The sequence below is a fragment of the Acinonyx jubatus genome, chromosome D3 (genome assembly GCF_027475565.1).
Source record: "Acinonyx jubatus isolate Ajub_Pintada_27869175 chromosome D3, VMU_Ajub_asm_v1.0, whole genome shotgun sequence".
Lineage (NCBI taxonomy): Eukaryota > Metazoa > Chordata > Mammalia > Carnivora > Felidae > Acinonyx > Acinonyx jubatus.
In genome coordinates, this window is record NC_069392.1 from 47066967 (window position 1) to 47084317 (window position 17351).

Consider the following 17351-nt stretch of genomic DNA (forward strand, 5'->3'; position numbering starts at 1 on the left):
TCTGCTATACATTAGTGAGCTTTTGATATAAAATTTTATGATATAACCTCTTCCCAGAAAAAAATAAAAGGAAGCTGTGTAGCAGGAAGTTCCTATCCACTCCATGAACCTTTGTACCCACTATATCCATTACCTTTTAGAAAAAAATATGTAATAATAATAATAATAATAATACTAAAAATCAAGAAACACAAAGCCCTGAATTTGCCTATATGAAATGTTAATTAAAATGTAAAGCCTTTCAACTACACTTTTATTTATATTAAGCAGGAAATTTCCCAAATGTAATCTTACCCTGTTGAGGTGGTCTATAAGGAGGAATCTGTCTCTGACCCATCATATGATTGCCTTGGTTAACTTGACCCATCATTCCCATAGGAGGCTGCTGGCCTTGATAATGCTGCCCACCTCCCTGTGGCATATTGTATTGTTGAGAAGGAGGCTGCTGATGCATCATTGGAGCTGAAAAGAGACAAAATATTATGCACACAATTTTTTTACATATAACTTTAATACCTTAAGAGAAATACAAAAGTATTTTATCATATAACCCCCAAAATATGTAAGGTATTATAATGAAAACTGACTTCAATAAAAATAAATCTTTCAGTTGAAGTACACATGCCAAAAATAATCTGCAAACGAGGGAAAACAACTAATACATGGTAGTTCATCTGAAATCCACTGAAGGAGTGTTCTAGTAATTTCTTTAAAAAACAAAGTGAATATAATATGTAAACATCCTGAATATATGCATTTTTTAAGATATGCTACATAATATTTATCTACACAATTCTCCTGGGAAAAAAAGAATCTTTTTTTTTTTAATTTTTTTTTCAATGTTTTTATTTACTTTTGAAGGAGAGAGAGACAGAGCATGAGCGGGGGAGGAGCAGAGAGAGAGGGAGACACAGAATTTGAAGCAGGCTCCAGGCTCTAAGCCGTCAGCACAGAGCCTGATGTGGGGCCCGAACCCACGAACTGTGAGATCATGACCTGAGCCGAAGTCAGACGCTCAACCGACTGAGCCACCCAGGCGCCCCAAATCTTTAAGCTATATAAGAAAATATACCACAACAAACTTCACAAAATCACACAGCAAAGCAGGGTCAAACCAGATTAGGAAAGAAACCTAATCTCTGGACATCCCTTTTTCCCCCCTTTTCAATTCCCACTCATTTCATTATATAATGGTAGATAGGGAAACGACACATTTATAAATACATTTATTTTGGCGGATTTCATAAACTTTAATTTTAGGATTAATTTTTTAAAGGGTCTTCTTTCCTTTTTCCATCTATAAGATTTATAAATGAAAAAGGTCTTCCTGAAACCAAAGGGTTGTAGTGCTTCTTAGTAAGTACTAACACACACACAATCAAAAATACCTAGGCAGAAAACTGTAATAAGCCATAGAGTCGGGTATCAGAATTAGAGTGCCCAGGGGCACCTGGGTGGCTCAGTAGGTTAAGCATCCAACTTTGGTTCAAATCATGATCTCATGGATAGGGAGTGTGAGCCCCACGTTGGGCTCTGTGCTGACAGCTCAGAGCCTGGAGCCTCCTTTGGATTAGGAGGTAACTCCCTCTCTCTTTGCCCCTCCCCTACTCGTGCTCTCTTACCCTCTCTCTCAAAAATAAATAATAAACATGAAAAAAAATCAAAACAACAAAAAAAAGAACTACAGCCTCCAAAGCAAGCAATATCCAGGTAGCCACACTACCACTGCTATAGTATCACATTGGCAACACTAAAAATATATCACATGAAATAATCAACAATGGCCATAAAGTTCTGTGTTGCCACCTAACAATGTAAACAGCTCCTCAGAGGTTCACTGGGTCAAGTGATGGTATGGAGAACTCATCATTCTACTATCATAACCATTACTGTCTCAGAAGTACATATGAGTCATCCCCCAGTTTACTGCTTAAACAGCTACGTACTCCTCCTTTACTGACTCACGGACAATTTAAGGACAAAAGTAAAGGATTAGAGGCCTGAGAAAACTTGTACAGTAGAAATTACGCAGAACAGCCAAAAGTTCATCGTTTATTTAAATAAAAGTTAAAAACAAAACACAATTACCTCTTTAAACATATTACTAGCCTACAAAAGCAGCAACAACATTAGCAAAAAGAATTTAACTCTCTTCCACTTTGAAGACCTGTATTATCTAAAGTAATTTATCAGAGCTCTTTTTCTCCTATTTGCCATCTTTTGTTCTTCTACTTCATTTCAAATTCCTCTTTCCCTCTAATTTTATCATAAATATAAGTCTTTCAAAGGTTACGCTAGGACTTTTCTTTCAACAAGGAAATAAACTCTTTATAGTAGGGATAAGATGGCTCAGTGGAGAATGGAAGGGAAGAGAACTTAACACTAAATGCACTTAACACTGCCAGACATACTTTCATATTTATTTCATGTAAACCACCAACAACTAACAGAGGTAAGGATCCTAATTTTCTAGTTTTTAGCTAAGGAATCCACAGATCAAGATAACCAACTGGGAACCAGACAAAACACAAGCTTGAAACTAGTTTAACTGAAGTTGTAATTTTTAAAATATATTTTGTATATAATAAAGTATTGAACACTAGCAGGTATAATCTAATAGGCAGTATGATTAGGCATTTCTGTAACTCATTTTCAGTAAATGAAGGTTTTGCTTTGACTCTCTTCTCCAACACTGATTAAAGGCTTCCTGTCTCACAGAAGGCAACTATAAAACTAATGCATATAGTATGCATTGGAACCAGAACTTCAAATAGAGGAGGAAGAAAGCAGAAACATCATAGCTGGGGGGAAATCCAAAAGGATATAATAACAAAAAAATTCTAAGCTTTGCTCTAAAGGAGAAAAGTAATCCAGCTTAAGCCCCAAACAGAAAAGACCATGGCACTTGTGCTTTATCTTTTGGGACTGTCAGCAGTTCCAATCCCAAAGAGCTCAATTACCACCACCGTTTTATTCTTTGTCACTTCCCTCCCTCCGAGGATCCTCCACATCAGTCAGGATCAAACCTAAAACCACAGAGAATGGAGGAGGATAGCATTGCTAAAACATGTTGTTTTTCATCTTTTTCCTTGAAGCCTTACCCATTAAAAAAAAAAATTAGGACTTCAACTTTGATTGTTTAAGAATAGTATTATTTTCCATGTGATAATGAAATATGCTACATTGGCAAATGTCTATCACCCTTTGAGACAGTAATGGAAATGAGAGTTGAATCTCAAAAGTTTACACCAAAATTACTTGTAAAAATCTGTACTACAGAAGGAAGATTACAAAATGAGTCCATTATAACCATTTTCTACAAACAATGACATCACACATTACTATATGGCTTAAAAGTTGTTCTTCATCTTTTAAATAAATCATTTTGACGCTAAGATGCGCAACAAAGTGTGATATTACATACACAAAGATCTTAATGTCTTAATTATCTACCATATGTTTTGTAAAAGTGTTTTAAGAGAACATATAATAAATGTTCATCACAATATTATTTCTTTCCATTCTGAGTTTCATATGTAACAGATATTCTATGGAAATAATGTGCTATATCTTAAACATATGTAAAATATTCCCAAATCACCACATTTTATGTCATTGGAATTCTTTGTTCCAATGAGATGATTAATACTTAGTTTTATCTTAAGTTACTGGTCAAAAATTTTTTTAGAGTCAACTATAAAAATAACATTAGGTTTTCATTAATCTGTGAAAAATTTAAGATTATGTAATTTTTTAAAAAATTCTGTATACACACACATATATTCACATCTTCAAATGGAAACCAATACACTAAAACTCTATAAATCATATAATTAACCTATGAACGATTTTAAATAAAGGTTAAATGTCAGCTAACAGTTAATGAGAACTTAGTACAGGCCAGGTACTAAGCTAAGAGCTTTATGTATACTATTTATTTTCCCAAACTCTATGAAACAGGTAATACTATCATCAACTTCACTTTACAGGTAAGAAAATTTAATTTAAGGTTTACAAGCATTTAGAATCTTACCTAGAGTTGCACAGCTAGTAAATGATGACAACTTTAAAGCCACTATGTATATCTCCTCTCCAAAGTCAAATCATACTTCTCCCATGTAATATATCCCAGGATAACAGTTCTAGGTAACATTATCCATAATATACTATATCTATATATACACACACACTATAGTTTATAGATGTTACTATACTAATAATACACTAATAGTGTATCACATGTACTGATATACTGTAATATAAAAATCCTAAAATGCAAGAAGTTTCTTTACCCCACCTCTATCTATATGCTGTAATAAGAATTAGACTATGAAATTGCTTAAGTAATGCCCTCCAAGCATATTTTCCTATTCATATTTCACCACATTTTACTACTGTTCTTAACTTTTCAATCTCAAACTAAACCATTTGTAGCTCTCATTTGAAGGTATTACTAACAGTTTATTTACAAGAAAAAAATTCCAGTATTCTAGCAAACTCAATTAGCTAACCCACTATCTATTAAATAGCCATTTAAAATGAACGGAATTTTTTACATACCTACAATGTACATCTGTCCTCATCAAGTTTTCAATAGTTCATAAGGCATTTAGATATAATATCAAAGACAAAAGAACAGGCAAGTAACTAATAAAATCCTCCAAACTTAGTAAAGTCACTGTAACTAATACAAACTTAGCTGAGTTTCCTAGCAGCCAATGAAAAAAAACAGAAGCATGATAGATATCAGCTAGTAAAAAAAGTTCACTAAGAGATATAAACTTTTCCATAACATGAAATTTTTAGAAATTGTCATGAAAGTATTAAAACATACTAGTATCAATAACTTTTGTTGCTGTTTCCTTAGTTAACACAGACCATCCTTATATGCAGATCCTCATATTAACCATTTCTTAAAGCTGTGATTTTCGACCATGCGTGATTTTGTCCCCCAGGAGACATTTTAGGTGGTCACAACTGCTATGAGTGGTGGTGCTCCTGCCACCTAGTGGAGACAGGACAGATCTACTGCTAAATATCGCAACAAGGCATAGGATACGCCTCCACACAAATTATGCAGCTCAAAATGTCAACAGTGTGGAGTCAAGAAACCCTGGATTCTCAAGAGCATAATTGTAAATCATAGGCATCTCTACAAACTAGTCTGGGAATGAGAGTATGCATTTAGCTTTCTGGTGATTGAAAGTTAGAAAAGGGATGTATTGTTGCTTAATAAATCCAGAAAAATAAAACATTAGGCAATTTCTTAAGAGTTGGACCTCATACATAGTTTTGACTTTACTATAAATAAAATTAATTCAAAAACAAAGTCAGTGCTAAACATCTATCATAATCGACTGAAAGGAACTCTAATAAGCCCAAGTAGAAAGCCATGGAGATGCGCTACATTAGAACATATAGTTTTGTGTCACTTAGCATGAAAGTTGGAAAATTACAAACCATTTGGCACATATGAGATTATTCTGCCCAGAAAAATTCTGAGGGAATAAATAAGCATGACTTAGAATATCTGTTAAAATTTAATCTCTAAAATTTATTCCTAGAGATTCTGGTTTAGCAGGCATGGGATAGGGCACACAAATCTTTTTTTTTTAACAACTACCCCAGGTGATTCCAATCCATGTAGTCTTAGGACCACATGATGAGATACAGTTCTAAGAGAAAGAATAACCAATCATCCACTTCGACCATAAAAGAAGCTGGATTATGGTTCATATAAAATGCTTAAATTGGGGGGCGCCTGGGTGGTTCAGTCAGTTGGGCGTCCAACTTCGGCTCAGGTCATGATCTTACGGTCTGTGAGTTCGAGCCCCGCGTCGGGCTCTGTGCTGACAGCTCAGAGCCTGAAGCCTGTTTCAGATTCTGTGTCTCCCTCTCTCTCTGACCCTCCCCCGTTCATGCTCTGTCTCTCTCTGTCTCAAAAATAAACAAACATTAAAAAAAATTTTTTTTAATGTTTAAATTGGAGTAAGATTGCATCTCATAGGGTACTTAAGGTGTTAGCTATAAAAAGAATCATAAGGAATTCGTGTTATAAATACATCAAAACTCATCAAATGATACAGTTAAGATCTATGCATTTCACTGCACATACATGTTACCTTAAAAAGACTATTTTAAAAATAAATAAAATTTTACAATGTTAAGTCCTAATGATATGCAGACTAAAGTGTTCACGAGTAAAGTATACTGATATCTGCAGATTACTGTGAAATGCATTTTGAAAAATAAGACACAATTGATGGATTAGTAGATGGACAGACAATAAACAAATTTAGTAAAATACTAACTGTAGAATGCAGGTGGCAACTATACAGATACAATCCTTCAAGTGTCCTGCATGTTTGAATTTTATGTAAAAAAATATTGGGAGAAAATTTAAAAATTAATCCTAGGAGAATATATAAAGACTTCTCAAAATTCAGCAGTAAAAAACCAAACAATCCAACTAGAACATAGGCAAAAGACATGAAGAGACTTCACTGAAGAGGACATACAGATGGCAAATTAGCACACAAAAAAGATGTTCAGTATCAGCAGCCGTTAGGGAAATGCAAATTAAGACCACAATGAGATATCACTTCACATTTTTAGAACAGCTAAGATTAAAAAAAATATATGTTGACAATACCAAATGTTGACAAGAATTCGGAGAAAGCAGATCTCTCGGGGCACTTAGGTGGCTCAGTTAGTTAAGCATCCGACTCTTGGTTTCAGTTCAAGTCATGATCCTAGGGTCCTGGGATTGAGCCCAGTGCCGGGCTCTGTGCTGGGTGTGGAGCCTGCTTGGGATTCTCTCCCTCCCTCTCCTTCTGCCCCTTCCTCACTTGTGCATACACATATGCTCCCTCTCTCTCAAAAATAAAAAATAAAAATGAAAGAAAGAAAAAAGAAGAAGCAGACCTCTTATACGTTGCTGGGGGGGCAACGTTAAAAATGGTACAGCTACTTTAGTGATCTGTTTGGCAGTTTCTGAAAAAAACTAAACGTATACCTATATGACCCAGCAACTGCACTGCTGATATCTATCCCAAAAAAGGGAAAACTTTTGTGCAAATAAAAACACGAAATTGTACACAATTGTACATCGCACCTTTACGTAAAAAGCCAAAAATTGGAAACTACTAAAATATCCCTCAAGGGTTAAACAAACCAGTATATCCATACCATGGAAGCCTAACTCAGCAATACCAACATATGAACAACTGATACATACAACAACTTGGAAAAATATTAATTAGGTTGAGTGAAAAAAGTTAATCTCTAAAGGCCTCATACTGTGTGATTCCATTTATATAACATTCTGAAAATGACAAAAGTATAAAAATGAAAGCGTAACAGTGGTTGCAAGGGATTAGAGATGGCTTGGGGTAAGACACATAGGCTCTCTCTGTATTACCTTTGTAACTTCCTATAAACCTGTAATTAATTCAAAATAAAGTTTAAAAAAATGCATCATTGGGGCGCCTGGGTAGATCAGTCAGTTAAGCGTTCGACTCTTAATTTCAGCACAGGTCATGATCTCCTGGTTCATGGGATTGAGCCCCATGTCCGGCTCTGTGCTGACTGCAGGGAGACCACTTGGGATTCTCTCTCTCCCCCTCCCTCTTTGCTCCTCACACATGCTCTCTCAAAAGTAAATAAACATTAAAAAAAAAAAAAACTTTAAATAAAAAATGTAATGAAACTGAGTTTATAATCTATTGAAGAAACTCATCTGGATTTTGTCCCCTAAACCCAAAAGGTTTCAGTAAACTGATGGTCATCTGTTTTATCTGACAGTAACTGACACTTCTTTATTTGGTTCATTTCTGGAATGACAGTTGATGGATGACAATAGCACAGAGAAGAATGCTAGCTTTCTAATTTGTTATGACATGAGGAAACCTAGCTTATCTATCGGTCAACAAATAGGACGAAGTAGTGAACAAGACACGCTCCTGACTTCATAGAACTTAAGAGTCTAGGAAAAAATTATTAAACAGATACTACAAATAATTATGTAATTACAAGTACTCAAACAAACGTCTGCTACAAAGAGCCTAAGTACAGTCTACCTACTATACCTAGGTGGAGTGTACCTTGTCTATAAAGTAACTTAAAACTTGTAGAGTAAGACTGTAGGTGATTTTTAGACTTTACTCTTTTCTGTATTTTCCAGATATTTCATATTAAATATTAGTTATTTTCATAACCAGAAAAATGTCATCATTGAGGAAAAAATTACAACCTTGAAAAACTCATCCAAGACAGCAATAGTGATCAAATTATAAACAAATATCTAATATAATCTGAACTATGATATAATTGCTGCATACACCTGAAACGGAACAGAAGCCTGCAATATTAAGCAATATTACATAGATTTACCAATTTTAACAGTGAAGAGAGATGAGTGTACACACAATTCTCACATATTCAAATCAACTAGAAGTCAAACATGCCATTTCCATGGGATACAATATTTGAAATAATGTCTTCATTTGTAAATTTTCTGTGTTGCATTTGGAAGGAAAAAAGTTGTAGCGTTTTTTCATATTGAAGATTTATTATATTTGTTACATTTTGGGGATTTGTACAGCTCCTGAACCTGGGTAGGGACTTCGGGTCATACTCAGAAGAACTACATACTGTAGACTAAGATTAATAACTTGGGTAATCAAATCTACATAATGCAGCCCCAATATAACCTCTGAACACTGAGGCTTAAGTGAACTCCCCTGGCTGGCAATACTCTGTGCATATTGTTACACATTGGGACCAGGAGAGCAATGCATCCTGACTCCCATGGAAAGAGACACTCCATGTTTGGTACCTCTTCTGGACTTTTCCCTATGCACTTTTTCCCTTGGTTGATGTTAATAATAATAAATCATAATTCTTCAGTGTAACAGTTTTCAGTGAGTATTGTGCATCTTTCCAGTAAATTTCTGAACCCGAGAGTGCTTAAGGGAACCCCAGAACTTGCAGTCAGTGTCACAAGTGAGGCCAGTCTTAGGAACCATTCCCTATAACTTTGCAGTCGGCTAACTTCTCAGAGCTAGCATCTTTTTTACAACTTGGCCAACTGTCATCTTCCTTTCTAAGTCCAGGTCAGCTTCCAACATTTTATCCTTTCTATTTTCAATGTTATGAAATGTCTCCAAGAATTTCAACAGGAAGTATTTTGTCAGTCTTACCTTCTTTGGGACAGCTTCGTTCTATTCATCACAACCAGTACTCTCACGTTATCAATGAGTTCACCTTCACTAAAGTACTTGCAGTGCACATCTAGAGTCTCTCAAATGGCAGTAGTGTCAACATTCCCAGTCAGCAATTTCTTCTCTAACTTTATTTACAAAGGATTTGGATTTCATTTCCAGCAGTATGACTTCTCATTTCCCTACTACACTTCTATCTTTCATAAAATATCATGAAGGTTTATAACTCGAAACCAAGGAAGCAATACAGCTATATACTCTGCTTTATGTGCATAAACTGATAAATACACAGCGATCAATTACTGGCAGCATCTAAAAGTGACATGAATAGTCACTGATTATGACAGTCATCTGTTATTTATGCAGTGATTCGTAAACTGAAGAGACAGAAGCTAAGTTTGTACTTCATACAAGGGCTCACAGTTCATCTACCAAAACTGAAATCTGAACCATGCTGTTGGGTAAAAGGTGTCATTTAACCAAACTGTGATAACTCAAATTCATGCATACCAGAACTGCACAAACGAGGCCTGCCTAGATTTCTACAGGACGTGTTTTCTCATGCAGGGACTGAAGATAATCATAGTACTACTACCTCAAGGGTATTGTGAGGATTAAATTGGATACATACATACCTGGCACTCGCTGAATATTAGTTCCTATTTTTGATCAGTAATAAACGCCCCCCCCAAAAAAAATACTCGTGTTACCACTTGTGTTATACTTGTGAAACACTTGTGTTAACCAAAATCAAATCAGTTTCTTTACTGTAGGACTTCTGAGACGTTTTAACACACTAGCAAGCAGGCAGAGTCCTCCAAAGCATTTTAGCAATAATTATTACCTAAGTCTATCTGGACCAGAATTTAACAAATGCTGAACAAAAGGCCTGACATAATTAATAAATAACTACATATTTCCACAAAAGTAACATTACCATTTCAGAATCCTATTACTAGAACAAGTCATTTTAAAAAGTTAAATTCCTAGTGTTCTAAAACTTCCAAAATGTTTTATATATACTAAATAAAGGGTGACTAGCCTTAATCTATAAAGAACTCCTTCAAATTAGTAATAAGTAGACAAATCACAGAATATAGAACACAATAGGCAATTCACAGAAAAAAGGCAAATAGCAAATGCTATGGGCTGAATATATGTGCCTCTCAAATATTTTAAGTATTTATGTATCTTACCTAACAATTTTATTTCTAAACTTCATTCTACTAAATTCTTGTTTAAGTACACAAAGATCTATATACAAAAATGTTTGTTCCAGAAGTAGTTATAATAGTAAAAGACTAGAAGCATTATCAAAAGGGTATACGGTGGGGCGACTAGGTGGCTCAGTCAATTAAGCATCTAACTCCTGGTTTTGGTTCAAGTCATGATCTCATGGTTTATGAGATTGAGCCGCACGTCGCAGGGCTCTGCACTGACAGCATGGAGACTGCTTGGGATTCTCTCTTTCCCTCTCTCTGCCCCTTCCCAACTTGCACTTTCTCTCAAATAATTAATTAAAAAAAAAAATCAACCAATAAAACCATCCATATTTTAAAAAAGGGGGGGGGATATGGTTTAATTAAACTGTTAGATCCATATCATGAATGCTATTTTTAAAATGAGGTAGATCTACAAATACTGATAATAAAGAGGTGCAAAGAAATATACTACTATGATCACATATACAATTAAGTGCTAGGCTCATCTCAAGCACATCTGCTTGGTATAGCTCTTATCAGACAATAATCCACAATATAATAAGATAAATATAACACTCCCAGCTATGATAATACATATTCTTTGTCCTTCATATTTACATAATAAAAGTACTGAGATAAAAATTTCCCACTACTCTAACATCAAGCCTCCAGATTAGACCATTATCATTTGTAACTTATTACCTAAGTGAATCAGGACTTTCTTAATATTATTCAAACAAAACTAAAACCAGAAATAAATTGATGTGCCTAAAAGAGACAACTGATAAACTTATCTCAATTTTTTTGTTGTTGTTATTAAAAAAATACTTTTTAGGGGCACCTGGGTGGCTCAGTCAGTTAAGCATCCAACTCTTGATTTCATGATCTCACAGTTTGTGATTTCGAGCCCGTGTCAGGCGCTGCCTTTGACAGCACGGAGCCTGCTTGTGATTCTTTCTCTCTCCCTCTCTCTCTGCCCCTCCCCCACTCACACTTTCCCTCTCTCTCTCAAAATAAGTATTTTTTTAAAAAGCTTTTTATTCTGACCAACTAATTTCATACAAATTATGCAAACAATTCTGAATCAGAATTTGTATATGCATCATTTCACTTCACCTTCCTTATTAAGTAATTTCGTCAAAGGTCCCACATACAATAATCTACTGGGCCAAGATTTGGATCCAAGTCTAAAGAATTATACACACAGAACTTGTGAAATACATGTTTTAGCAAAAAGTAATCTGTGAAAACTCTTTATATTTGAATGTGTAATTACTAAAATGATGTTAAATGAGAAAAACTACAAATATTAATGCCTGGGAATAAAAACTGCAGATTCTATCAAATGTAACTGTTGGTCACTTTCAGAAAGCCTTGTTATTCTAACTTGACTTTTAATACTCTAATGAACGTACCACTTGTTTTATTAAAGAAATATCTTTAAAGTACTAACTCTGTATTTCCAGGTCAGCATGTAACATTTGGGTTTACTTCCTATTCACTGAAGAAACAGATCTTGCATGCCTACTTTGAGGCATTGTTCTAGGAACTAGAACAAAACAGATACACTTCCTCCATTTTTTTTTTTTTAATTCTAGTGAATTCAAGTATTTGAATTCCAGTGAAGTTTATGCTGTATATAGGAGTAAGCAGATCTAATTATGTAAGAGGATGGTGATTTACTTTGAATATAAGTCTTATTCTTAAAGTTCAAAGTAATAATCCCTGAACTTTTATCTGAATAATAGTGAAAATAACACAGGAAAGTTTATGCTGGATTGACTACAACATTTTGCCACCAGTATAAGAAACAACTTAAAAAGTTCCTAAACTTTTCATTTTATCTGGAAGTAGTAGACCCTCTAAGAGAACATGGAGAAAAATACTGTGCTATAGTAATAAACTTAGTTGCTAAATTAAAAAATATTTCAGTCTTCTCAATTCACAGATATGTATAAAACTACAAATCAACTACAAATCATCAATACCAATGCCATTATTACACATGCATTTTTTTAAGTAAAAAAAAAAACATTAACTGCTGAATTTTCTTTTACTAACCATGAACACAGTAATATACGATTAGTAAATTTAATGGGGTCAACTTTTTGTGTAGCTTTTTGAAAAGACATATTTTGTGTGGTTGGTCTGCAAGTTTTAGTTATAACAGTCTTTGTGCTGATTTGATTTAATTTTTCAGTAAAACATTTAAAAGCTAAAAACAGCTTTTAAAGAACTAATGAAGCTCAAAAGATTCTACAATTTCATTCCTAGAGATAGTACTTTTATTGTAACACTAGTACACAATGTGCCTTATTATACTAGAGCTAATAGTATAAATTAACAGAATACTTCTCTGCTTTTCTAAACAATCACAACGATAAATTGTAAATGTCTATCTGTTCTTTGTATTAATTTCCATCAGACTCCTAAATTACAATGACAACATTTTTAGACAAGTTACTTCCCCCCCCCTTAATTTCATTTTCAAAGCTGAGAGAGAAAGAAGGAAGGGAAGAAAAAGGGAAAAACAAAAGTCACTTCAAAACTATCAGAATAAATGCATCTAGACTTTGATCTGTAACGTTCTGTTTAGAAAACTACTACCACATTATCAGTTAAAGCTCCCAAATATGTCACTTAAATAATAATTAATGTAATAATAATTGCCTTTTAATTATTGTTTTAAAATAAAAATTCTCCTCATTAGTCTTTTTCCATTTTTTTGTCATTTGACAGAAGTTTAATGTAAGAAATCCCACAAATGTTTCTTTTCCTTGACTAATTAACCCCATTATTTAAAAAATGGTAAGTAGATTTAACAGTTTTTCTAAGATCTCTTGATACAGAAATATGTATGTAGAAATACAGGGATAGTCAAAAGATTTCAATATTTTGATTTTAACTCAAAGAACAGCTAGTAATATCTCAACAAATGTTAAAGAGTTCTGAAAGTTAAATTGTTTCCTTTTATAGGATTTTGATGTTTTCTAAGCATTTCTCAAAGAACTGTTTAAAAAGTGGTCCCCTCTGATTTCTTCCACCTATTTATCAAAACAAAACTTTTAATGTAAAACATGAAGCCTACTTTTAAAGCTAAGAAAATGTTTTATATGCAATGAATATTAAAACTTTAAATAAAACTCATATAAAATTTTTTTTCATCCAATAGATATCATGGAATTAAAATGTTGTACAAGGAACTCATAATTAAGAAAGTAGATATTCCTGCAAGCTCATATAACTTTCTCTCTTTTTTTGGCAACTGTAATTTTCTTTGGTATTCTTTGTATATGAAATATCAAAATTTAACTGATAAGTTTATTTGTCCTGAAGAGACTTTTAAAATACTGAAAAGTTCCTCACAGATTTCCATCGTATTGTTTTTTGAAAAATAACTTTTATTTCTTTAAGTCAGATCCCTACACAGAAAACAGACTATACAGAAAATGACTAGTAAGAAATTCATAAATTATGCAAACAAAGCAAAAAGCAATAGAACTACTATAGTAGAAAGAAAAACTATACATTAGTAATACAAATACAAAACGCGACATTTTTAAAAATAGTTGGTCCCAGATGCCTGGGAGGCTCAGTCGTTAAGCATCTGACTTTGGCTCAGGTCATGATCTCACAGTTCATGAGTTGGGGTGACCTCCAGCCCTGCTTCGAGTAAAACATGAGCTCCGGGCAAGCCGCGTTTGTTTGTTTGTTTGTTTGTTTCTTTCTTTCTTTCTTTTTTTCTCTTTCTCTCTCTCTCTGCCCCTTGCTCACTTGTGCCTTCTCTGTCTCAAAAAAATAAATAAAAGGGGCGCCTGAATGGCTCAGCATCCAACTTCAGCTCAGGTCATGATCTCGCGGTTCATGGGTTCGAGTCCCATATCAGGCTCTGTGCTCAGAACTCAGTCTGGAGCCTGCTTCAGATTCTGTGTCTCCCTCTCTCTCTACCCCTCCCCCACTCGCACGCTGTCTCTCTCTCAAAAATAAAAACACATTACAAAAATTTTTTAAATAAATAACAAATAAAAAGAACAGTTAGTCCCTACGTTTAGAACAAAAAATTCCTATAAAAACCTCAATTCCTTTCTCCAAAAATCAGTTACTATTTTCTACATGCACATTGCTATATGCATTATTTTTTTGTTCTCCAAATCTTATAGCAACATCCATTCTTGTAAACACCCTATCATTTTCTTAATTACAGTTTCTAAATAGTGTGCCATCATTACTGTAGATGCTGTGAGAATCATTACCAAATTTCTTGCTCTCTCTCTCCTGGTAACCCAACTGTATGGAGAAACCTCCGAACTCCCCTCTGACCTGCCACTGACTGGATCTTGCTGTTATTCTAAACCTTTAATTGACCTAATTTTATAAAAAAAAAGAAATTCCATCATGGGCACTAAACAACTTGAGTGGGAGGGGAGAAATGGAGCAAGTGCCACTTTTGTGAAGCTACACTGATAATTTATTATATTGGCTCTCTTTGTTTTCAGTGTATCTCATCAAAAATACAAAAGCTTCTGTATTACTATTTAAGTGTTAGAATATATTATTTCATCATAAGTAATTATCAACAAATTAACCTTAACTCCCTTTATCTGGGTGCACTTTTGTGCTTTGTTTTTCAAAATCAAAATCTAGAAAAATTTTTGCAAATATAAATTCTATCTTACACTTAACCTCACATTTTGCAACTGACATAGCTTTAGGCTGGCAATATGCCAAATGTTTTAGCAGGCAATTAGCAGAACAGAGCGCCACTTACTGGTTTTTAGTTATTATTCACATGAATATTTAAAAAAGAAACACGATAATTTCATTCTCTGAGATTGGTAACAAACTTTAATAGACTTCACCCCATTCTAAGAATAGAAGAATACAGCAGCATCTCTACTGAAAACTCTAATAACAAATTACGTTAAAATTACCTCTTAATGCTGAAACACAACATCAGAAAACATTCATAAAAATCAAGGGAAATTCATATAAATTAATAAATACTTAATAAGTAAAAAAAAAACAAAACAAAACCATCGAGTAAAAGTTTAATAGCTTATACTTGCTAAGATAAAATTATATTTTCTCAACCTTCTAGCTCTAAACAAATGTTTGGCTATTCATCTATTAAAAAAATTTTTTTTAATAAAAATACAACAATCTCAAATGAACTGTCTAAAAGACATGAAAGTAAATAAGCTTAAAAGCTAAATTAAGCAATTTAACTTCTAAATGCAAAAACAATTAAACTAGTGTCAAGTTCAATGTTCCTTTTTTATAGGAATGACCATTACTTACTTTAAACTGTATTTTCAAGAATCAGCTACCAACTTGAAATAACTGTTTTACTTTCGATGGCTAACATAGCATTCTAGTGGAGAACGATATCAAGCTTATTTACCTTGGTTTGGTTGCATATTCATATTTGGTCTGGGGCCATAGCTTCCTATTGGCTGCCCTTGACTCATCGTCATCTGATTCTGTACTGGCACGCTCTGTGATGATGGCACAGAATGGTTGTAACCTCCCATGGATCCGTGGCTACTTGAAGGCATGTTCATGGAACTGTTTGTCATATTGAGTTGATTGGGTCCCGGTCCCTGAATAGGCATATGGTTAGGCCCTTTGAAGAAAAGTGGTCAGAACCAAATATGAAAGTTAAAACACATGGTCTATTAAAAAGTACTTTAAAGAGCTTTTTATTTTCTTTTGCATACCATAACAATAGCAAACAATAACTTGAGTATTTAATCAACAGCAAGCAAAGTAAATGCATTACATGAATGAGAGCAAATACTGTGAGAGAGAACTTATTCCCATTTTATAGATTAAGAAACTAATGCTTTTAGAAACCAGCAACATTCTGAAAAAGAAAAGCAATGATCAACTAGCTTTATAAGAGAGCAAACATATAAAGCGGAAGTAATTTTTTATTTTTATTTATTTATTTTTAAGTTTGAGAGAGAGCATGTGTGCATGAATGGGGTAGGGGCAGAGAGAGAGGGAACCCCAGGCAGACTCTGCCCGAAGAGCACAGAGCTCGACACAGAGCTCGACACTTAATGGACTGAACTACCCAGGTGCCTCTAAAGCTGAAGTAATGAAAAGTGTGTAGTACTAGCATATAAATGAATTAACAGATCAATGGACCCAGAGCAGAGTCTAAAAACACACCCAAATTTCTAATTCTGTAAATGATAATAGTGGTGAAATTCAATAAATAGTGTGACAAATGAGTAGCCATCTGGAAAAAGTCCTACCACATTCCTTCCACCAAAAATAGTTCTAGATGAATAAAATATTAAACATTAAAAAAGAAAATGAGGAAAAGAAACCATAAAAGAGAATTTTAAAAAGAACTTTTAAAATATTCTTGAAGTGGAACAGCCTTCTTGCATGCCAGAAAACCCAGAGCCATAAAAAACTGATAAACTAGACTAGACTACATAAAAATAAAAAAATGTAAGTATGACCAAACCAGACAAAACGAAACTAAGTATTAAAAAGTAGGAAAAAATTTTTTACAAGACATATCACAGACTGAACTAATTACGTGAACATATAAAGTAAGTAAAAGACCACCAGCAGTAAAAAAAAAAAAAAAAAAAAAAAAAATGGCAAGGGACAGGAATGATTAGTTCACACAAAAACTACCAAAGAGACATAAATATGAGAGGACTGCCTGCTTCATTTATAATAAAAAGGCCAATTAAAATTATGAGATCCTTTTTTCATTTTTCAGATTCTAAAGACCCAAAGTTTTGATCTCTGAAGAAAAGTAATTTCATACATTGTTGAGGTATATAAGTATATAAATAAGTACTATTTTTATGTAGAGCAATTTGGCAATAACTACCATATTTTATTTAATTTTTTTAATGTTTATTTAGTTTTGAAAGAGACAGACAGATTGTGAGCAGGGGAGGGG

At 33.8% G+C, this 17351-nt stretch overlaps 1 protein-coding gene across 5 annotated transcripts in view; it reads right to left on the reverse strand.

Moving 5' to 3' along the window:
• The window catches only part of SS18 (SS18 subunit of BAF chromatin remodeling complex), an 87473-nt gene that overhangs the window by 27721 nt on the left and 42401 nt on the right, over nucleotides 1–17351 (reverse strand). For all 5 annotated transcript variants that reach the window (XM_027068676.2, XM_015076147.3, XM_015076149.3 and 2 more), the window contains exons 5-6: nucleotides 15825–16046; nucleotides 295–462 (exon numbers count right to left, since the gene is read on the reverse strand). In XM_027068676.2, the coding sequence (XP_026924477.1) occupies nucleotides 295–462; nucleotides 15825–16046 (390 nt within the window). The remainder of the gene's footprint in view (nucleotides 1–294; nucleotides 463–15824; nucleotides 16047–17351) is intronic.